We start from the raw sequence: 25,266 nt of genomic DNA on the forward strand, positions 1-25,266 counted from the left end.
GTGTGTGTATGTCTGTCTGTCTAAGCTCAGACTACAGTGAGTCCATCACGAGCAGAGTGCAGGGTGTTCATAAGGGTTCAGTCCTACATCCTACACCTACTGTGTTACAAAGAGTCCAAATATTGTTGGTTGTTTTGTTATGTAACAACTTTATTTTCATAATTCAATTTACAACATAAAGCCCTTTCACTTTAAATACATCAATATATGTGTCTATGGGTGTGTCCTTGTAAATTTGTCATGTAAAGCAACAATCTGTGGGGTCCAAGCACTCTTTAGAAATACTGGCCCCGAGTGGCCAGTTCTAGTGCATATACACTATATTGTTCAAGTTTTGTGCTATAGCTCAATGCTAACATTGCCAAGTGCCTGCTGACAACTGATTGGCTGCTGGTGGCCATGTTTTTAGTGAAGACTAGTTCACAAAATTAGGTTTTGCATATTATCCAAATTAACTAAAAGTCTAGGGGGTGGAGCTAAATGGGTTTGGGGGCTACAAAAAAATAAATAAATAAAAGGTCTAAATGGTTCCAAGCACTTCGTTCTTGGACCCCTGATAAAGATGCTCATGAAAAGGTGATGCAGAATCTTCAAGGGCTGGAACATAATCCCAGAACTGTGGTCTTCAGTACTTCGCCTGTGATTCTTATTTATCAGCACAAGCTAATTAGCTCCTGCAGACGCCTGAGCCATAGTGACAAAACAATAGTTTATGAGTGAAGCCATTTGCAAACAAAAATCCTCACTGTGTGTGTGAGTCTGTGAGAGTATATGCATGCAATTTCAGTCATTTGTGTCTTATGAGGGTTGTTTAGAGCTGTCACCTCAATGTTAATTTTCTTATACAGTGACATGTCATTACCCAAATGTATTCTGCTATGAGATAACAAAATGAAATGCAATTCTAACATAATAACACTATGAAATATTTTATAGTATTGTAAAATGCCCAAAGGCTGTTTTTTTAATTATACTGTATATCATCTTGCACTGCAGCATTATCTAAGTTCATCTAAGCAACATCGACCACATTTTATTACAATATTAATAACACATAGCTTTTTTTTACTCTCATACTACACTGAAAGAAATATAAAAATTTAAAAGTGTACTGATTAGTTAGCGCTGTAAAGGGAAACAAAATGGTGGATTCCGTGTGTACCTCATAGTAGCTCTGAACTGCATTGATGAAGGCCTCATCTGCTACAATCTGAGTGTCTCCTTTGAGGAAAGACTCAAAGCGATCCTTGGTGGTCTGAAGCTGCTGCTTGCTGATCTAGAGAGGGAGAGGAAACAAAACTGCCTCAGTGGCTATGCCATGATAACACAAACACACAATGAGAGAGAGAGAGAGAGAGAGAGAGAGAGAGAGAGAGAGAGAAGAAGAAGAGTGTAGGCCAAATAACAAAATCCATAAATATTCCTCAGTCTTTTCATTTATTTGTTATCTCTGCTACTGTATATTTTGTTGATATTCCCCTTGAGATTGAAGATTATTTTTAAATTATTTGCTATAACATTTTCAAATCTGAGAAGTACCATATGGTCCCTATACCAATGAGTTTAAAGAATATATATAGAAAACCCATGGGCAATTAGAAGAAACAAAGGCATAATTCAGTGATGAATCAAGAGATGATATTTAGTCCAGATGCTCTTAATCAGTTCAGTCTCTTTTCAATAATTCATGTCATACTTCTTTAAAACAAAACTATCTTATTTGTTACTGGCATGTTCTTCTATTCATTTTGGATCTTATAAAGCAACACACTTTAACACAATCCCTTTCCCCCTCCAAAGAATCATGCCTTTTCCCTCAAGCATTCTTCTGTGCCAGTGTGGAAAACATAAACGTGGGTTTTCAGCTTAGTTCTCAGGCCTCCAGTCAGTCCACTGTTTTCTATTTGAGCTCCTGACACACCTGAGCCAGCTAATCCCTGTTCCATTTATTTAACTGGATCAAATGTATAGTGAGTTGTTAAAACAAAGTTAACAAACAAGTTAAAACATGAATGCATTGTGGATTTTCGAGGACAGGGCATTGTAAATGCCTCATTAGTAGCAACAAATGAGACATCCACAGAATAATACAGTTATACAGGTGTTATGTAGATGACAGCTTGACAGCAAGACAATGTAAACAGCATTCCTGTATAAAAGATGTGTGAATGTTCAGCATCATCAACATCTAATCCATGCTCCAAAAAAAAGAAAATTACATCTGGCAGCAAACAGGCTGCATATAGTGCCCCAAGACACCAAGATTATAATTAAACTATTCTCTCCATGCCAAAAGTTTTATCGAAACCAAGTAGCTGTTATGCATGCCAGACTGCTGCAGATTGCCTGAAATCATTTCGAATTACAGGAAGTTCTTCTGTAATATCTAATTGCCCTAAAAACAAGAAATAAAGGATCTAAAGAGGCACAGAGAAGCCAAAACTCTTGGTAAGATGTACAGCAGTGCTGTGTGCCACCAAGAGACAGGGGTTCCAGAAAAAAAAGTAGTTTGCAAGGAAAGAATACAACAAAATACAACACATTCATGTATCTCTTTAATTGCTGCATGCTATGCTACTTATTTGGCCAACTAAACTGCCACAGCACAGCATCCACTAGTTGTCTATATTTATGAAAAATCTAGATTGTTGGATGAATTTCATTTATACATGTATAAAAAAAGAGTTGTGAGATAAAATAAAGAACAGACAAAAAAAGCCAAGTGTAATACGTAATTCTGAACAAATACAGCATGCTATAACTAGCACATTACAGTGTTGATTTTGCCTGGTACTTAATGTGGTACTAAAGTCACCAGACTTTTTGAAATTACTCATTACTTAACTACCCGTTAAATAACAATTGCATGAAAAAGCTAAATGCCATTCTTTACAACCAAGTTAACTAGCTAAGTAACCTAAATAATTGACACTGGTAGCTATAGCTGTATTTGTCATCTTTTAGCAGTTGTCTAGACAGTTAAGCTGGCTAACATGCTAACTAGCCAAAATCAACTCAAACAAGAGGCTTGTATGTGTTGCTAACAATTCCATTGCACACTACTTTAACATTAATAAGTTTGGAGAAAAAAAAATAGCCTCACAAACCTGACAAATGGAAATAAAATGCTAATGAAGGGAACTGCCAGCCACTAATGACACAATTGAATTCATCTGTTTGGTCTTAGAGTGAACAGGTTCATTAAGAGAAGCTCATTTGAATTTGGTTCATTAACAGAAGTTCATTAACTTTGCTTACTGCGAAAAGCAGAAATAAATATCAAGGATAAATTATTGCCAAAATGAATAAGAAAATTCTTAAGAGAAATGATAAGAATGTGCTTAATAAATAATGTAATAAACACACAGTGAGCCAGCTGATGAACTGATTACTGATTTACAGAACTCTCTAAATAATAACAGACGTAAATATCTCGACGTATGTTTACACTTATATTTTCTTCTTTTTTAACATTTATAGATTAAACTAGAGTTTTGTATCTGTATACGAATTTAGATGACCCATAACTTTCTCAAGCTTAACCAAGACAAGACAGAAGCCATTCTCATATCCACCCCCAATATCCTACATAAACTGGCACATTTACAATTATCCATCCCTGGTTACTTCACCACCACCTCTGCGGAAGTAAAAAGCCTAGGAGTCATAGTTGATTCTACACTCTCCTTTGACTCTCTTATCAAAAATATTACCAAAACAGCCTTCTTCCACCTTAAAAGCATCTCCAAACTCCATCTCTCTCTCACTTCATGGGCTGCTGAGACACTCATGCATGCATTTATTACATCCAGGTTAGACTACTGTAATGCCCTACTCTTTGGAGTCTCTGCAAAGAGAATTAACCGGCTACAGTATGTCCAAAACTCTGCTGCAAGGGTGCTCACCCGTACCAGATCACATCACCTCCATCCTCCAGCAATTACACTGGCTCCCAGTCCAGTACTGCATCCAATACAAGATCATTCTATTTGTTTTACAAATTGCTCCATAACCTGGCCCCTTCCTATCTATCAAATCTCCTTACAACATACAGACCATCTCGCACCCTGCGCTCCATTCATGCCCATCTCCTAGCTATCCCCCCCTTGGCTTCGCTCCATGGGTGATAGGGCCTTCAGTGTGGCTGGCCCTAAACTTTGGAATGCCCTTCCACTAGCATTGCACCAATGCACAACACTATCCACCTTCAAAACTCGGCTGAAAACACACCTCTTCAGAATTGCTTTCCTCACTGCCTCTTAACTGCTCCCATTGCCAAAAAAAAGCCTTTTCCATATTTTTTCAAATTTTACTTCTTTTTATCTTTGTACTGTCCACCCTTTTTGTGTTGTCCCTCCTTTGTGGTGCTCTTGTTGTACCTGTCTTAAATGTTTTCTGTTATTTAGTTCTGTCTGTGTATCTGTTTTTCATCAAGTGTACAGTGTTCTCAGTGTTTGTGTATTGTTGTAATAATAATAATAATAATAATAATAATAATTATTATTATTATTATTATTATTATTATTATTATTAGCCTATTGCCTATAACAATGTGCCTGGTTTTCTATTCACCAAAGGACACAGTTGAGCACTTTTGCTCTCTCAGATTGGTAGTTCTGTTATATGATATGTTTAAAATATTTGGAATTAAATATGAATAAAGGGAAATAAAAATATTTTAATAAGAAGGAAATTGTCTCATCTGTCAGAATTAGGAGAACCAGAATCATCCATTATGGTGCCTGAAGTGATTCGATGTTTAATTGGTTGTGGTATACTGTTCTCTGGAGAAATAAACATTCTGGGGTGTGTGTATTTGTGTGTAGGAGAACAGGAAAGAACGTGAGTGTGTGTCAGAGAGTTTGGATGCATGTGAGATAGATTCTGGTGTGGGAGGAAGGTGGAAAAGTACCATGTAGAGTGTGCCTGTGAGGCATTACAGCACCATCTGTGTGTTCATCTCTTTGCTAAAGTCCTCTCTCCCTTGCATAGAAATGGACACACATGCATTATTAGTCCTTTCAGAGTTACTGAACCTGTCACCATGATGTGAACAGTGGAGATAAGCAAAAGCAAAATGTACTCAATGTTTTCAGGTATGTTTTTGTTCTGAGAGTTGTGCATGAGAGAAGTACAGGCTTTTGTATGTGAGTGAAAGATTTTAGTCATTCAGGTTTTTGAATATCTAAGTAACTGGACTTGTACATCTTGAAGATGTTTTATTGCCCATCCACTGCTGCTTGGTGATGCTGATCAGGATTACAGCACAAATCCAGTCACCTTGCTTTACTACTATAGGACAGGCATGCAGGTGTGTTTCACCATGAAGAAAGATTTTCCTGACTTTTAAAGCAAGGATTAGTAGGTGTTGTACTTGAACATTTGCACCCTTGATGATTCTCCAAATGCTTAAATTATTTCTTATTGTTTTAATGAAATTTTGTACATCATTTGTAGAGATTGCCTACAATAGTAGTACAGCAGATATGATCTACAGTATATGACACTATATGGCCAAAAGTATGGCGACACCTGATCATCTCATCCATATGTGGGTCTTCCCTAAACTGTTGCCATAGAGTTGGAAGCACACAGTTGTATAGAATGTCTTTGTATGCTGTAGCTTTACAACTTCCTTTAGTAGAACTAAGAGGCCCAAAACATGTTCCAGCATGACAATGCCCCTGTGCACAAAACAAATTTCATGAAGACATGGTTTACCAAGGCTGGAGTGGAAAAACTTGAGTGACCTACACAGAGCCCTGACCTCAACCCCACTGAAGAGCTTTGGGATGAACTAGAAAACTGATCGCACCCTAGGCCTCCTCACCCAACATTGGCGCGTGACCTCACTAATATTCTCATGGCTAAATGGACAAAGCCCCATAGCCACACTCCAAAATCTAGTGTAAAGCATGCCCAGATGAGTGGAGGTTATTGTAACAGCAAAGAGGGACTAAATCTGGAATGAAATGTTCAAAAAGCACATAAGAGTGTGATGGTTACATGACTATATAACTTTTGGCCATATAGTATGTTATGCTACCCAAAAAGCGCCTGTTGAAAAATATTGCATTTATTAAAACCAGCAATTCTACTGTATGTATCTGCATGTGTGGGTCTCATTGGGAAGTGAATTCATATATGGATACTATGAATCAGAAAGGAAGCATAGGTTGTATGGGTTGCTTTCTTAATTGCATTAAAAGCACTTGAGTCCTATTTAGTTCATGTTTTTTTTTTTTCAGTCACTGGCTTTACTCATTCATTATGTCTGGCATTGCGTATGCTACTGTACATGTCCACCTACAACTAACCTACACATTGATCCTTTTTTCAACGCACCCTTTTTAAGGATTGCCAGATTCCCTAGAGAAGACTAGAAAGGACAAACACATAAATCAGCCTTGATATGTCAACGCAAGGGCAGAGAACACATACACACAAGTACACTTGTACAGATGGCCAGTCTCTGTTAGTGTGAAGTACACTGAGAAAGTGTGACTTGCCATCAACAATTTTTTGCTAAAAATCTGATTATGACGATGGTCCTTTTGTCGAGTCGGAAATTCTATTTTGGTCCAACATACACCAGGCACCCCATATTTCTTTATGTAACCTGACATAAGTTTTCACTCACACATATTTATTTATTTTTATTTCTTTTAAATCTCTTGGATTGGAAACAAGACTAGCCAAGCCAAGCCTTTGCCAGACCACAATCTGCCTTAAGAAGCATTTGAGGAATACTAATTCCTTCACCCATATTCTAACAAATCTCTTTTGCTGGATATTCATCTTCATCTTTTCCCACAATCTGGCTTTTCAATTATTCAACCAACAAATTACAGAAGCCTGTTTCTGCCGTTTAAAGGAAAAAGTTGTAAATCATTTTATTAAGTTGGAATAAAAAGAGCATTTCCCAGAATTATGACTTAGTGTCCAAATAATGTGACAGTTTCTCAAAATTATAGCTATGGTTTTAAAGTTGGTTTACATTTGATATTCACTGCACAACTGCACCTCCGATGGCAATAGAATTTAAAGAGAGTCTGTAAATGGTTTTCATTTACATATGCATCTTCACCAGAAAGCACACTCATAGCTACACTTTTTGTGCATTCTTGTTATATTTTGGACAGTTTTTAACACACCTTATTATCCTTAATCTGGTCTTAAGTGACTCTAGCCACAGGCTACTGAGGGTCAGTGGTCAAAGTTCACATCTCCTTTTGTGCAAATGCCAAAGTGAGTTTCTTTGAATCTGTAAACAGCTCCAATGCAAAATGTTCTCACAGAGGTCCTCGTTCCTCTTCTTTGTTTTGCTGGGTCGCATTTTAGTTATATCACACCATCCAGTGTCTCAAGTGCACACACACACACACACACACACACACACACACACACACACACACACACACACACACACACACACAGACACACACACACACACACACACACACACTTCAACAGTGGGGATCAGTCACTCAGTCAGTGAAAATGCTCTGATTAAAGGTTTGAGGTCTGGCAAAAAAGAAAAAAGCTTCATTGCACTTTCACTCTAATCAACTTATTCTCATATACATATTTGATTTCTGGATATTTCTCACACACATGCGTGCATGCTTCGATTACACATTTCCTCCCTGAACTGACTCTTTTAGAAAAGTCATATGAACGTCACGTTAATAATCACAACAAATTGTGGACTTTACACCTGTAGTTTTTAGACACTTTACATGTTATGTCTCACATGTGGACTTACATGTTTTCATTTTTCCACAGGCAATTTTCTCACATCGCATATCTATTTTTTATGAAAGTGTATTTCTGCCACACCAGAAAAAAGAAAAAAAATCAGTATCATGTAATAATGTGAACAGTTTATTGTTATAACAGTATATTTTCACGTTATTACATGAAACGTTTCATGTTATAATGTCATAATTTGGTATCACATTATAACGTGATCATTTATCTTGTTATAACGTGAAACTTTTCACATTATAACATGATAACTTTAAACTCATGTTTGAATCTATGGTTTGAATGAGGTGTGTGTAGAATAAATTGGGTAATAAGGCTCATTTACAGGATTTAATCAGTTCTATTTCTTGCTTGGGTTGAGACATGGTGAGATTCTGCTGTTACTGAACATGGTGAATGACATTGTAATAAGTCTGCGCGCTCTAAGAAGGATTTTAAAATACATGGGGCTGAAAGAAGGAAGAATGAGTCCAACCTGCTGAAGGTAGCTTGTAACCATGGAGCCGTCTGTACCCCTCCAGCTGACCAATGAGAAATGATGCTACCTCCAGCAGGCCGGACTCATTCTTCCTTCATACAGCCCCATGTATTTTAAAATCCTTCTTAGAGCATGCATACTTATTACAATGTCATCCACTGTGTTCAATAACAGCAGAATCTCACCATGTCTCAACCCAAGCAAGAAATAGAATTGATTAAATCCTGTGAATGAGCCATATTACTCAGTTTATTCTATGCGCACCTCATTCAAACCATAGATTCAAATACAAGTTTAAAGTTATCACATTATAATGTGAAAAGTTTCACGTTTTAACAATATACAGTAAATGAGCATGTTATCATGTGAAACCAAATTATCCTGTTATAACGTGAAATGTTTTACGTAATAATGTGAAAATATATTGTTATAACAATAAACTGTTTACATTATTACATGATACTGTTTTTTTTCTTTTTTCTGGTGTGGCAGCAATACACTTCTGTAATTTTTGCATGGCAGCCATGTAGATTTTTTTTTCGTATGTGATTCTGTGTTCACATGATGTCACGTGTATTTACTTAATATGACATGGTGAAATGCACCTTCCCATGTTTTTCACAGATGATCATGTATTACATCACAAGTGGAATGTATGTCATTTTTCCATGTGTTTAATTTCCATAGGATATATCATATCATCTATATACTGTAGCTTCTCTCTCTCTCTCGCTTTGTGTGTGTGTGTGTGTGTGTGTGTGTGTGTGTGTGTGTGTGTGTGTGTGAATATTTAGTTGAAGAAGTCATTTTTAATCATGATAATGGCATGAGGGCAGGAATTTTCACGAAGGGATAGAATATGATGTATGAAAAAAAAATATATGATAGTTACATTTTAAAGCATAGAACAATTAAAACTGCAACCAAATTACACTGTTTTGCTGTGTCTGAGATTAGACTTCCATACTGGCTTGTGAACACAGAGAGAGGACGAGACAAAGGAAAAAAGAACGTTTGCTTGATATTATGTAAGTACTCAATGGGTAATGAAAAATGAAGGTGCTTGCCAAATTTAGAGCTGAAGAAGCTGTAGAAGAAATGTGGGGGAGATTTTATGAGCATGACGCACACACATTTAATCAAAGAGGTAGTCAACCTTGTGCTGGCTCACAATCGGTCTCTTTTCTTTTAATATACGCAGAGACTAACATGAAGTTTGCCTTATCTCCTGCTCTACTTGTCGTTCTGAGTTTGAGGAGTCGCCGTACATTTGACTGTACTCATACATTCAAAGAGACGTATTTTGTGTTGTTGTGATGTTGCATCCAGGAGGACATAATGGATAGTGTCAGTTGTCTAGTTAGGAGTTGCCATTTAAATAGCAAGCTATAGGAGTGTCCATAAACCCCTGCACATTGAAGTGTAATATGATAATGAGTGTAAGTATAGTGCTTGGTTATGTCGGTGTGATGTCACTGTGTATGTTCATATGGATATTTAAGCCAAAAAACTCATACTAAATGAACGGTATATTAATCATTATGATTAACATGTGAGTGTCAACAACATCTAGGATTTATTTTGTCATGGAATTCTGCTTTCTATATTACTCACAATGCTTTTCAACAACCTGCTGATACTGGCACCAGCGAGATTTAGCCCTTATTTCATGTCTACCTAAAGAGACCGTTGCAGCAGCACTTTAGTTCTTTATTCTCCCCAGCTCTCTCACTTCCTCATCTGTTCACTCTGCCCAAATAATAATAAGGTTCCAAAGCCTTCATGTTCTTCTGTCAATGTCATTGTGTTTGTCATATAGTGGACTGCTCACTAGCCAGTCCCAGTTGCTACACAGCATTGTAGAAGTGTACATCTGTTACTAGAACATGGTGAGTGAGAAAAGAAGCTCTTGTGCTTTTGTTTATAGGACCTAACAGGAAACCATGACTGTTCATCCCTTATGTTCAAGATTGATTCTTTTCTCCGAATAAACATTTTTGTGCTAGAAATGTCATCTGTGAAATCACATCTCACAGGAATAATGAAAATACAGCACCTACCAACAGGTTAGCACCAGAATAGATAAGCACGTTACATAAATTTCAATATAGACATAATAATGTTTCAGGGTAGAGTTTTCCTTTCAAATCAGATGCAAGATTCAAAAGCACAGAGTATTTGGAACTTTATAAAAGAAACATACACACAGCCACACACAAAAGAAACAAGGTCCTTGAATAAATAATACAGAAATCTCCTGCTGCATGCAGGTTCTGCAGGTTTTTGCAGTATTTACTTAAGGATATTTCAGCCACACAAACAAGCCAAATACACAGCTCCACACACAGTGACCAGTGCAAACAGACAAACCCTTTGTGTGAACAAACAGCATTCAGTAGAGCATCATCTGCACCTAATTAATATCCACCAAGCTAAGCAAGATAGAACAAACATCAACTAGATTCCCAACCAACTCAGCAGGCTAACTCTGGATCTCTGAAAGAACTGCACTAAGAAATGAACACTATGTTCTAGTTACTCCTCAGCTCCCTGTGCACCTTCCCTCCCATCATTTCTCTCTCCTTATCATGAAGGTGCTTGGAAAGATCGCAGACCACATGTTTATGCCATCTCAGTACATGCTGTGCAAAAAGAAAGACAGCATCTCTGACTCTGTGCAGCTTTTTAAAGAGGAAGAGTGTAAAACTTCTTCCTCGTGTTCTCAAGCAGCTATCACACTGTACTTTCATCTCTCAGTTTTCTTCAAAAATCAAGCAATTATGCATTCCTGGTGTTATGTGCTTTTTGGAGGGAATTAAGTATTAATGTTTAAATAATATTGGGTGGTATTGCGTGATCTATCAGATATATTCCATTCAGCTAGCATGATATTGAACGAGTCGAAGATGCGTTCAATATCATGCTAGCTGAATGGAATATATATGATGTACCAGGAAAAAATGCCAGCCGATAATATTATCATTATTATTATTATAATACATACACATTTGATGGAACAATTATAGATTTTACAAAAAGTTAAGAACAGGGGAGTTACTTACCATCATCCAATGTGCTCACTAGCGTAGAAGTTTTACATGTGATATGTATCTTATGGCATGTTCAATTCACTGTGACGGTTTACTGTGGGTGCCACCAGCGAACAAAGAAATGCTTCTGTGCATGTGCAGCAGAAAACTTTTTCATTAACTATTCGCATCAGCTCCAACGTGTGATGTCATGTTGTCTTGACAACCATGCAATATCATAAACCATATTCAACACTCATTCTCCATTGGGTAGAGTGACGTAATACACGTAGGATAAGCAATATGCTAACAATATTGCATGCTATCAAATCAAATCTATGAAACCTGCTAGAAGGGAATAGAAGACGTTTTTATCCCATCAAAAAAGTGTCTTGTACGAATAATAATAGCTAGTACTGTATAACTATTTAATATCAAAATTGTGATAAATTTGATCAAATATGATTTTTGAGTATTTGTATTGTAGGTACTGTCAGCACTTTTGCAACCCTCACGATTACTCACAGAAACATGTAGCTTCATGGAAAATGAAATCAATATTTGAACTGTTTGATATTTTCTCATGGGCGGCACGGTGGTGTAGTGGTTAGTGCTGTCGCCTCACAGCAAGAAGGTCCGGGTTCGAACCCCGTGGCCGGCGAGGGCCTTTCTGTGCGGAGTTTGCATGTTGTCCGCGTGGGTTTCCTCTGGGTGCTCCGGTTTCCCCCACAGTCCAAAGACATGCAGGTTAGGTTAACTGGTGACTCTAAATTGACCGTAGGTGTGAATGGTTGTCTGTGTCTATGTGTCAGCCCTGTGATGACCTGGCGACTTGTCCAGGGTGTACCCCGCCTTTCGCCTGTAGTCAGCTGGGATAGGCTCCAGCTTGCCTGCGACCCTGTAGAAGGATAAAGTGGCTAGAGATAATGAGATGAGATATTTTCTCATCCTTTTCCTCATTAAATAGGTTATTTTGTAAGTGTTAATACCTAGGCTGTGTAAACATACAAAAATTGTGAAGTTTTGATTATGGTGGCTGGCAAACCCCTGTCCACTGCAAACAGATGGACTATAGAACACTTTCATCAGAATCACATGTGCAGCATTTTAGAAGTGCACTGCAAATGCAGAGATGCAATGCAAAATCCTGGGTCCCCTGAGTTTAGGTTACTATCTGTGGCATTACTTTGCATGTTCTCTTGCATGGGTTTCCTTCCACCTTCCAGAAACATGCCAGTAGGTAGACTGGCTTCGCTAAATTGCCCCTAGATGTGTATCAGTTTTTGTGCATGGTGCCCTGCAATAAATGTTCATCCCATCTAGTGTGTATCTCTGCCTTGTGCCCACTGTTTCTGGAATAGATGCTGGATCCACTGTGACCCTGACCAGGATAAAGTGTTTACTGAAGATGAATAAATGAATCAAAATGCAGATTTTGGTATTAATTTGTAGTACAGTTCTAAAATCTAAATCCAGCCACAACACAACAGAAGGGTTTCCAGAGGACACTAACAGGAGACAGAACATTCTTATTTACTGTCAATACAATGAAACTATCCACACATTCAAATTCAAAGCAACCAAAATCCACTGGAAAAAGAAATGCATTTTCTTTTAGTCAGTGTGTTACTGTAACATATATCAAATTGATAAATACTGATAACTACACTGTATGGCCAAAAATATGTGGACACCCATTCAGCCTACCCATATGTTCTTGCTGAAAGATTCAAAATTCAATTCAAAGATTCTTTATTGTCAATTCACTATATATCCAGGACATATAGGAGAATCAAAATGCCATTTCTCTCTCACCTTACTTGTAAAAAACAGATAAAGATTACACAAAAAAATTAAGAAAAACAAAATATATACAGGTATATAAATATTTATAAATATAGATAATATAGATAAAAATACACTCTAAAATCAAACAATGTACAAAATAGCAGTAGTGCAAATACAGTACAATATCTAATGGAGAAAGTGCTAGAAGAACAGCTTATGAGGTGTATATAAACAGTAGTGCAAATGAGCAATAGCAGCAGATACAGCAGTGATGCTAATGTTTGTGGTGTAATGTGCAAACGGATGAGAGAGTTTCTTGTGTGAGTGAATGTGTTATAGACTAAGGGTAGGGGGTAGGTAGTAGACAGAGTTCAGCATCCTGACAGCCTGGTGGATGAAGCTGTTTATGGGCAATTCCATGTAAATGTCAACCTCACCATGCAAAAATAAAGCAACATGTAATACATCAAAACCACTCCCAGAGATATCACCTAGGCCTGTATTTTACAGATGTGAATAAGTTGAACCAATTTGTAACCAACCTAATATGTCACTGTCAGTCTTTCTTTCTTATAATGTAAAACCCAAGCTAAAATCAACTTTGATCATGTACAATTCTATATTATTGCCACAAGCCACAGAAATGTATGCTAAAATCCACAAAACAGCAAAACAATAGCCATCCTAAATATTATTTAAGAACTTTGATAGTTTTAGCTGATATTTAGAGTTTTTCAAAGGGTTGTGGTGGTTAAATTGCTGATTTTCTAAACATATGCCATGTCTATTTCAGACGCGTCACATCCATAACGGAATTTCGTCACATCCATAACGCTGACTTTTCCTTCCGAAACTCTGCATGAAATACAAAATATTTTAAACAAAGATTTTTTAATATTCACCTTGGACCCCTCTATCAAATGGATATCTCCATTTCGACATTAGGTTTACAATTTCATAGAGTTTGATAAAAATGTACAGTCACCCAAGAAAAGTGATACTTTTTCTGTCACATCCATAACGCATCTTTTATTGGCATTTTCTGGCATGCCTTAGATGTACTATGGGAATTGTTCTTGTTCTATCACTTCTCCAGTATGGTACAGCCTTAAAATATGCAACACCTGTTTAAATACTGGGAGACAATAAAACATGCACTGGATCATTTGTTGCCATTTTGAGTTCAAGTGTCACGTCCATAACGCTGGAATTGCTCTCATCAGACTTGTGGAGCGGGCCCGGAGGCTCCGGTACCTTTTCCCTGAGGGCAGGGGGCTGAAGAGTGAGTGTGAAGGGTGGGAGGTGTCACCAGCGATGCTGATGGCTCTGCGGTTGAGACGGGAGTGATAGATGTCCGTAAGGGAGGGCTGAGGGGTACCGATGATCTTGCTGGCCGTGTTCACTATGCGTTGCAGAGTCTTTCGGCAGGAGGCACTGCAGCCTCCATACTACACAGTGATGCAGCCAGTGAGGATACTCTCAATGGTGCCCCTGTAGAATGAGCACATGATGGGGGGGTGAGACTCGTGCACTCCTCAGTTTGTGGAGGAAACCAACTGGCCAGCAATGCGGTGTTGTTGGACCAGGAGAGGTCCTCAGCAATGTGCACCCCTTGGAATTTGGTGCTGCTCACCCTCTCCACTGTAGCACCATCAATGGTCAGGGGGGATGCTGTGAGTGACCTCTCCTGAAGTTGATTACAATCTCTTTGGTCTTCTCCACGTTCAGGAAGAGATTGCTGTCTTTACTCCACTCGACCAGTTGGCTCACCTCATTCCTGCAGTTGGCTTCATCGTTGTTAGTGATGAGGCCCACCACGGTCGTGTCATCCGCAAACTTGATGATGTGGTTGGTGCTGTAGATTGGTACACAGTCATGGGTCAGCAGGATGAAGAGCAGCGGGCTGAGCACACACCCTTGTGGGGCCCCTGTGCTCAGCATGATGGTCCTGGAGGTGCCACTGCCGACCCGAACATTCTGTGGCCTCCCTGTAAGAAAGTTCTATTCCATTGAACATCCTATTCCAAAGTTGGTTCCCCCTTTGCTACTATGACAGCCTACACTCTTCTGGGAAGGCTTTCCACTAGCATCTGGAGCATGGCTATGGTAATCTCTGGCGATTCAGCCACAAAAGCATTCGTGAAATCAGGCAATAATGGTGGACAAGGAGGCCTGTTGTGCAGCTGGCATTCCAATTTATGCCAAAGGTGTTCAGTGGGGTTGAGATCAGAGCTCTGTGCAGACTACTCAAGTTCTTCAACACCAACCTTGGCAAACCAAGATTGCCCCCCTTTATGCATGGGGGACTGTTGTGCTGGAGCATGTTTGGGCTAAACCCCTCTTTTTAACTGGCTTAACTGGTTAAGTTGCTACTGTTTTGATATTGATATTGATATTGCGATGTGCAGAGGGTCTTATACACTTCCAAAGTAGATATGTGTTTGCTAAGTTTACATTACATCTATAAATTTGCAGTGTATTTCTAAAATGCTACTGTATGTGTTGTCATTTTCATGAAAGTGTTTTGTGATTTTGCAGCACATCTTTCCATTTGCATTGCGTTGGCTTTTTTGGGCCACCATAATCAAGGGATTTCTTTTGGCTGTCTTCAAACGAAGACTGAACACCCACTTCTTCATAATTAAAAAAATAAGAGAAAAAAACCCTGAATATTATCTCCTCTCTAACAGGGTTTGAGCTTAATAATATTCTTAGACACTGACCTATTTGTGCTTGAGTGTTTCTGGATGTTTTGATAGAGATTGTAAAGCACCTAACCCTATTTGAATTATTATAAACCTTGTTTTATATTCTGTATGTTCTCAAAATAACCAGCCTTTTTAAATCGTAAAAATGTAGAGCAGTGCCACAGCCAGGTTCATAATGTGCATTGTGCATTAGTGCAATTAATAATATATCAATAATAATCACAGTCTTTCATATTATATAATTAGTTAGTCATGAAAGACCACATTTGTTGCATCCTATTATGGAGTAGATCAGGTACCTGTAATCATATATGGTACCACTGAGTAAATGTGTGCTTTAATGAGAGAAATATCTACCAAATTTACTGTGAGCCTTCTGAGCAATGACCAATGAGTATGGCCCATTTCAAAGCATTTGTTCTTGCTTCACCTCTGCTGACCTCAAAGGTCCAGTTTAATGGTCCAGTCAATCTCTCATCAGTGATATACTATAGGGTATCATCTGTCTACTGCGTGATTTTATCAGTTCATTTCACAGTACCTAAAGTATAAGTTACAATCTTTGAAATTTATCAGAGCTAATGAGATTACAGCAGATACAAGCATAGACCTGCACACTGACCGAAAGCAAAGAGATGTGTGAATTTCTGTGGATTTCAGAGCAGATTAATTAAGTAGATGTCAAAAGATTTTCTTGTGCAAAAAAAGGAAATAATATTTTATTGACCATTTTGTGAAATTGGACCATTCAAATGGCCTGAGAGATTATGCAGTTGAACAAATCAATTTTTTAAAATGTGGGGGGATCTCATGAATTATTCTCTTGTTCTGACTGCCTTTTCCACAGAGTTATAAAAACCTTCAATAGATTGTTGTGTTTGAAACAAGCTTTTGTTTATTTAATGAATGATTGCATTGCCTATGCACACAACAGGGCTGAGTTCATTATTGAACAGCATGTGATGCTTGGGAGCTCATATAATGTATCCCACTATATGAGGGTGGGTTGGTTGTGGTGTGGGTTGGTTGTTCTTATATGTGTGTGTGCCTGGTTAAATGCATGGGTGTAAGTGAATGTGTTTTTGAATTTTACACTACTGAGTATTTGAGGAACTTTAAAACAGCACTGTTGCCTCACAACAAGAAGGTTCTGGGTTCAAGCCCAGCAGCCGACAGGGGCCTTTCTGTGTGGAGTTTGCATGTTTTCCCCATGTCTGCGTGGGTTTCCTCCGGGTGCTCCGGTTTCCCCCACAGTCCAAAGACATGCAGGTTAGGCTAATTGGTGGCTCTAAATTGACCGTAGTTGTGAGTCTGAATGGTTGTTCGCCTCTATGGTGGGGTTTACATTAGACCGTATCAGCGGATCATCAGATTAACGTTTTTAAAACGATTAGCGTGCACACAGCAACGCCAATACACGATTCGCGTGCACACAGCAACACCAATACATGGATACGCTCAGCTCCGCAGGCATCCTGCGCTCCAAATCACTCCACCCTGAACAGCGAGTGCCCTCTGGAGGGTGCGCACTCCGGCCCTGCGCAGCTCACAGAGCGCGCGAGTATAGCGCACGAGCAATGATTCGGGACTGAGCCGCTGTGTGTGTGATCCCAGTGCATATCACTTACCACTTGCAAGTGGAAGGATGGCAAGCCTAAAGACAATCATAACTACACAATGGGCAGTATTTGCATCAGTATTTGCAGTATTTTCATACTTTTATACTCTTTAATGAAAGGTGATACAAGGCAGAAGTCCGCGCCGTTTTTCAGCAGTTGCGTCACATGACCAACGCCAGCGAATCAGGAAGGTGGATGTCACAGTGACGTTGTCCAATGACGACGCCAGCTAGAGCTCAGCACAGCGTATCCGCGTATTCTCAATGTTTACACAGCACCGGACCAGACACGATCTAGATTGAATACGTGGACCCTGGCGGATTCCCGTTTCCCGGCGTTTCCAGGCGTTTTAATGTAAACGGACAGTGCATCCGCGAAGAAAACGAGACAGATACGGTCTAATGTAAACTTGGCCTATGTGTAAGCCCTGCGATGACCTGGTGACTTGTCCAGGGTGTACCCTGCCTCTCGCCCATAGTCAGCTTGCCCACGACCCTATACAGGATAAGCGGTTACGTATATATATATATATATATATATATATATATATATATATATATATATATGTATGTGTGTGTGTGTGTGTGTGTGTGTGTATTCTATACATTCTCAATTACATGCTGTTCTTAGACAGATTTTAACTGAGTGTGCATGTAAATGCCTACACACAAGACAATGTGTGTGTGTCTGCAAGGGAGAGCTAATGTGCATGTGGGGGTGTGAGCATTTGCCTGGAACTCTCCAATTCCAGCTAAAAATAAGGAATTGAGACATATGACATAGCACGCTCAGCAAAATGGCTTCCTGTGACCAAAGAGACAGCAGACAGAGAGAAAGCATGTTGTCTAGGAATCAGTGCCTTCTCTCTCTCTCTCACCACATGCCTCTGAGGACAACTTTGTGGTAAACGTGTGTGACAATTGTCTGATGCTCCTTCATTTTTCCTACTGTTAGCAAAAGAGACCTTGAGTGGAAAGCTGCATGCATTCAACCTTGAGGAAGAGGGAAGGTCATGCAAGTCTGTGCCAATTTGGGGGGGATTGCTTAATGGATAATGAGATGTGGGAAAGGGAGATGGAATGTAGTGTCTGTGTGAACACATGAGGGTGTGCATGAGTGAATGTGGATGGGAGGATGGAGTCAAGGAACCACTGTTTTTTATAATAAAGTAAACTGCTATTGTGCTTGCAAGTGTGTGTTTGTATTGATCCTAAAACACCTGGTATGCTGTTGTGCTTGATGATGAGAAGGTGCAGTCCACCTCCTCTTTTTTTTACATAACACATTCTGTGTCTTTTCCATGACCTCTTTTTGTATTTCCGAGAAAATATTTGACATTTTTATTGCCATTTTTATGACCTAAATAGTTCTTTGAAAGTCATCAGTGGTAAGGCCAAGAATTACTGAGCATTTTATATTCATTAATGATAGCAGAACCAGCCAAATGCCTCGTAGGTCAATTTTCACTTTTCACACCTATTCAGAGATTTAATTCAAATTCTTCCATTCTCATTAACATAAGAGCTTTTATTTTAATGTCCATTGTAACTAGTGGATAGGATCTTAGAGCTTATCTCAATTCTAATATAGAATCAAAGATCATGAGATTGAAAAGCTTCTTTATGCTGTTTACATTGATTTCACATCAGCAGCAGCCAAAAATGTGTAAGCTTTATGTGCTATTTACTTCTGCCATAACAATAACAATAAAGTGGTAAAAATTAAGAGGAGTACCCAAATTTCCAGAAAAACAGAACATATTAGATATTTAACTATATAGTATATACATATAGTACATATATATTTATGTGCATGGTTTAATACATTATTATTTTTAAAGTAACAGTTCATACATGGGGACTTTTATGGCAGAGGCAAATAAAACATGCATTTAACAAGGAAAAATGGATCATTCTTGATAGAGGGACACTTTTTAACTTTTTAAATTCATAGAAGGAGTTTCAAATATCTGTGATTTGTAACCATCAGTGATAAAATAAAAATTAATGATGTGCTGTTATGAAAATAACCGACTTTGGGGTGGTAGTGGTAAATCCATGATCATAGCAAGCCATGGCAATTGATCATAATTGATTATCATCATTGATTATTTTCCTATGACAGAGCACACTATCATGTAATTATGTACAGAAAGAATGTGTGTGTAATATATATATATATACACTATATATATATATATATATATATATATATATATATATATATATATATATATATATATATATATATATATTATACTGGTACCTATTGTGATACTTAAGTCACCAGACCTTTTGAAATTACTCATTATTTAACTACTCATTAAATAACAATAGCATGAAAGACCTACAGTGTCTTGTAAAAGTATTCATCCCCTTGGTGTTTGTTCCGTTTTGTTGCATTACAAGATGGAATTAAAATGGATTTTTGGAGGGTGAGCACCATTTGATTTACACAACATGCCCACCATTTTAAAGGTGCAAATAGTTGTTTTATTGTGACACAAACAATAATTAAGATGAAAAAACAGAAATCTGGAGTGTGCATCAGTATTCACCCCCTTTCATATGAAACCCCTAAATAAGAGCTGGTCCAACCAATTCACTTCATAAGTCACAGAATTAGTTGATTAAGAACCACCTGTGTACAATCAAAGTGTCACATGATCTGTCACATGATGTCTGTATAAATGAACCTGTTCTGGAAGGACCCTGACTCTGCAACACTACTAAGCAACATGAAAACCAAGGAGCCTCCAAACAGGTCAGAGACAAAGTCGTTGAGAAGTATAGCTCAGGGTTGGGTTATAAAACATATCCCAAACTTTGAATATCCCAAGGAGCACCATTAAATCCATTATCGAAAAATGGAAAGAAAATGGCACCACTACAAATCTGACAAGAGAAGGCCACCCACCAAAACTCACAGACCGGGCAAGGAGGGCATTAATCAGAGATGCAACAAAGACACCAAAGATAACACTGAAAGAGCTGCAAAGATCCACAGCAGAGATGGGAGTATCTGTCCATAGGATCCACTTTAAGCTGTACACTTCACAGAGCGGGGCTTTATGGAAGAGTGGCCAGAAAAAAGCCACTGCTTCAGAAAACACGTTTGGCGTTTGTCCAACAGCATGTGGCAGACTCCCCAAACACATGGAAGACAATTCTCTAGTCAAATGAGACTAAAATTGAATGTTTTGGCCATCATGGGAAATGCCATGTGTGGCGCAAACCCAACACACTGAGAACACCATTCCTACAGTGAAGCATGATGGTTGCAGCATCATGCTGTGGAGATGTTTTTCATCTGCAGGGACAGGAAAGCTGGTCAGGACTGAAGGAAAGATGGATGGCACTAAATACAGGGCAATTCTGGAGGAAAACCTGTTTGAGTCAGCCAGAGGTTTGAGATGCAACAAAGACACCACAGCCTTTCATGTTCCAGCAGGACAATGAAATGAAACATACTGCTAAAGCTACACTGGAGTGGTTTAAAGGGAAACATTTAAATGTCTTGGAATGGCCTAGTCAAAGCTCAGACCTCAATCCAATTGAGAATCTGTGGCATAACTTGAAGATTGCTGTACACCAACACAACCCATCTAACTTGATGGAGTTGGAGCAGTTTTGCCATGAGGAATGGGCAAAAATCCCTGTGGCTAGATGTGCTAAGCTAATAGAGACATACCCCAAGAGACTTGCAGCTGTAATTGCAGCAAAAGGTGGCTCTACAAAGTACTGACTTTTTTTCTTTTCTTTTTTTTGGGAGGGGGGGTTTGAATACCTATGCACACTACAGATTTCTGTTTTTTCATCTTAATTATTGTTTGTGTCACAGTAAAACAATAATTTTCACTTTTAAAGCTGTAGGCATGTTGTGTAAATCAAATGGTGCGAACCCCCAAAAAATCCATTTTACTTCCAGCTTGTAATGTAACAAAACAGGACAAACACAAAGGGGGATGAATACTTTTGCAAGACACTGTAAGTCACATGACATTCTCACATCAGAGCGTGATATTTGAACCTTGGAGAGAGTAAGGTGTCAGTGCCCAGCGACATTTTATTTTAAAAGAAAAAAATCTGTACACAATATACAGGTACAAATACGAACAAATGAAGACTCGAACATGTCTTGTATGGACATTATCTGTCAGTATAAAGGAGTTTACTTTTGGGCTTTGTTCTCCTTTAACCTCTTCTTTATCTACCTTCTTTCTCGAATTAAATTTCTTCTCATGTGACAATCTTCTTGTTTTAGATCACAAACTCAGCCTTAGCTGTTGTTGTTGAGACGTGTCTTTAGTAGATGACATGGCATCTTAGATGATATCATTTTTATTATGAAAAGAACCTTATCTGAATGTCTACATGACCAAAGACAGTATTCAATAAAAATTCTGGTCCACCTCCTATCTTTATAGGCAGAAGCTAGTAATGTCAGTATATAGTTTGTACAAACTGTGATGTCAGTGCTATCCTAATCTCAGACTCTGCTTAGCTTGACAGGGTGAATGTTGAGTGTAGCTTATCATCATACTCTTCTTAAATCAGATGTTTATGTTTGCCATTCTAACTGCTGAGATCCCACAAAAACAGCCTGCTCTGTAATGATATTTCTGTCATTTCTGTGCTCCCAGATGATTAAGTGAAGATAGTTATCATTTTCAAATGTACAAACCCGATTCCAAAAAAGTTGGGACAAAGTACAAATTGTAAATAACAACGGAATGCAATAATTTACAAATCTCAAAAACTGATATTGTATTCACAAGAGAACATAGACAACACATCAAATGTCGAAAGTGAGACATTTTGAAATTTCATGTCGAATATTGGCTCATTTGAAATTTCATGACAGCAACACATCTCAAAAAAGTTGGGACAGGGGCAATAAGAGGCTGGAAAAGTGAAAGGTACAAAAAAGGAACAGCTGGAGGACCAAATTGCAACTCATTAGGTCAATTGGCAATAGGTCATTAACATGACTGGGTATAAAAAGAGCATCTTGAAGTGGCAGCGGCTCTCAGAAGTAAAGGTGGGAAGAGGATCACCAATCCCCCTAATTCTGCGTCGACAAATAGTAGAGCAATATCAGAAAGGAGTTCGACAGTGTAAAACTGCAAAGAGTTTGAACATATCATCTACAGTGCATAATATCATCAAAAGATTCAGAGAATCTGGAAGAATCTCTGTGCGTAAGGGTCAAGGCCGGAAAACCATACTGGGTGCCCGTGATCTTCGGGCCCTTAGACAGCACTGCATCACATACAGGCATGCTTCTGTATTGGAAATCACAAAATGGGCTCAGGAATATTTCCAGAGAACATTATCTGTGAACACAATTCACCGTGCCATCCGCCGTTGCCAGCTAAAACTCTATAGTTCAAAGACGAAGCTTTATCTAAACATGATCCAGAAGCGCAGATGTCTTCTCTGGGCCAAGGCTCATTTAAAATGGACTGTGGCAAAGTGGAAAACTGTTCTGTGGTCAGACAAATCAAAATGTGAAGTTCTTTATGGAAATCAGGGATGCCGTGTCATTCGGACTAAAGAGGAGATGGACGACCCAAGTTGTTATCAGTGCTCAGTTCAGAACCCTGCATCTCTGATGGTATGGGGTTGCATTAGTGTGTGTGGCATGGGCAGCTTACACATCTGGAAAGACACCATCAATGCTGAAAGGTATATCCAGGTTCTAGAGCAACATATGCTCCCATCCAGACGACGTCTCTTTCAGGGAAGACCTTGCATTTTCCAACATGACAATGCCAAACCACATACTGCATCAATTACAGCATCATGGCTGTGTAGAAGAAGGGTCTGGGTACTGAACTGGCCAGCCTGCAGTCCAGATCTTTCATCCATAGAAAAAATTTGGCGCATCATAAAACGGGGCAGCACGGTGGTGTAGTGGTTAGCGCTGTCGCCTCACAGCAAGAAGGTCCTGGGTTCGAGCCCCGGGGCCGGCGAGGGCCTTTCTGTGTGGAGTTTGCATGTTCTCCCCGTGTCCGCATGGGTTTCCTCTGGGTGCTCCGGTTTCCCCCACAGTCCAAAGACATGCAGGTTAGGTTAACTGGTGACTCTAAATTGACCGTAGGTGTGAATGTGAGTGTGAATGGTTGTCTGTGTCTATGTGTCAGCCCTGTGATGACCTGGCGACTTGTCCAGGGTGTACCCCGCCTTTCGCCCGTAGTCAGCTGGGATAGGCTCCAGCTTGCCTGCGACCCTGTAGAAGGATAAAGCGGCTAGAGATAATGAGATGAGATCATAAAACGGAAGATACGACAAAAAAGACCTAAGACAGTTGAGCAACTAGAATCCTACATTAGACAAGAATGGGTTAACATTCCTATCCCTAAACTTGAGCAACTTGTCTCCTCAGTCCCCAGACGTTTACAGACTGTTGTAAAGAGAAAAGGGGATGTCTCACAGTGGTAAACATGGCCTTGTCCCAACTTTTTTGAGATGTGTTGTTGTCATGAAATTTAAAATCACCTAATTTTTCTCTTTAAATGATACATTTTCTCAGTTTAAACATTTGATATGTCATCTATGTTTTATTCTGAATAAAATATGGAATTTTGAAACTTCCACATCACTGCATTCCGTTTTTATCTACAATTTGTACTTTGTTCCAACTTTTTTGGAATCAGGGTTGTAGCAAAGGTGTGAAGGTGTCTGTCCTCTCTCAAGTACACACATACAGTGGTGCTTGAAATTTTGTGAACCCTTTAGAATTTTCTATATTTCTGCATAAATATGACCTTAAACATCATCAGATTTTCACAAAAGTCTTAAAAGTAGATAAAGAGAACCCAGTTAAACAAATGAGACAAAAATACTATACTTGGTCATTTATTTATTGAGGAAAATGATCCAATATTACATATCTGTGAGCAGCAAAAGTATGTGAACCTCTAGGATTAGCAATTAATTTGAAGGTGAAATTAGAGTCAGGTGTTTTCAATCAATGGGATGACAATCAGGTGTGAGTGGGCACTCTGTTTTATTTAAAGAACAGGAATCTATCAAAGTCTGATCTTCACAACACATGTTTGTGGAAGTGTATCATGGCACGAACAAAGGAGATTTCTGAGGACCTCAGAAGAAATGTTGTTGATGCTCATCAGACTGGAAAAGGTTATAAAACCATCTCCAAAGAGTTTGGACTCCACCAATCCACAGTCAGACAGACTGTGTACAAATGGAGGAAATTCAAGACCATTGTTACCCTCCCCAGGAGTGGTCGACCAACAAAGATCACTCCAAGAGCAAGGCGTGTAATAGTCGGCGAGGTCACAAAGGACCCCAGGGAAACTTTTAAGCAACTGAAGGCCTCTCTCACATTGGCTAATGCTAATGTTCATGAGTCCACCAACAGGAGAACACAGAACAACAATGGTGTGCATGGCAGGGTTGCAAGGAGAAAGCCACCGTTCTCCAAAAAGAACATTGCTGCTCATCTGCAATTTGCTAAAGATCACGTGGACAAGCCAGAAGGCTATTGGAAAAATGTTTTGTGGACGGATGAGACCAAAATAGAACTTTTTGGTTTAAATGAGAAGCGTTATGTTTGGAGAAAGAAAAACGCTGCATTCCAGCATAAGAACCTTATTCCATCTGTGAAACATGCTGGTGGTAGTATCATGGTTTGGACCTGTTTTGCTGCATCTGGGCCAGGATGGCTTGCCATCATTGATGGAACAATGAATTCTGAATTATACCAGCGAATTCTAAAGGAAAATATGTCAGGACATCTGTCTATGAACTGAATCTCAAGAGAAGGTGGGTCATGCAGCAAGACAATGACCCGAAGCACACAAGTCGTTCTACCAAAGAATGGTTAAAGAAGAATATACTTAATGTTTTAGA

At 38.9% G+C, this 25,266-nt stretch overlaps 1 protein-coding gene across 8 annotated transcripts in view; it reads right to left on the bottom strand.

Annotated features, from left to right (window-relative positions):
• The window catches only part of cadpsb (Ca2+-dependent activator protein for secretion b), a 168,885-nt gene that overhangs the window by 135,907 nt on the left and 7,712 nt on the right, over window positions 1-25,266 (bottom strand). For all 8 annotated transcript variants that reach the window (XM_060918307.1, XM_060918306.1, XM_060918301.1 and 5 more), the window contains exon 2: window positions 1,163-1,276. In XM_060918307.1, the coding sequence (XP_060774290.1) occupies window positions 1,163-1,276 (114 nt within the window). The remainder of the gene's footprint in view (window positions 1-1,162; window positions 1,277-25,266) is intronic.

The sequence above is a fragment of the Neoarius graeffei genome, chromosome 4 (assembly GCF_027579695.1).
Source record: "Neoarius graeffei isolate fNeoGra1 chromosome 4, fNeoGra1.pri, whole genome shotgun sequence".
NCBI lineage: Eukaryota > Metazoa > Chordata > Actinopteri > Siluriformes > Ariidae > Neoarius > Neoarius graeffei.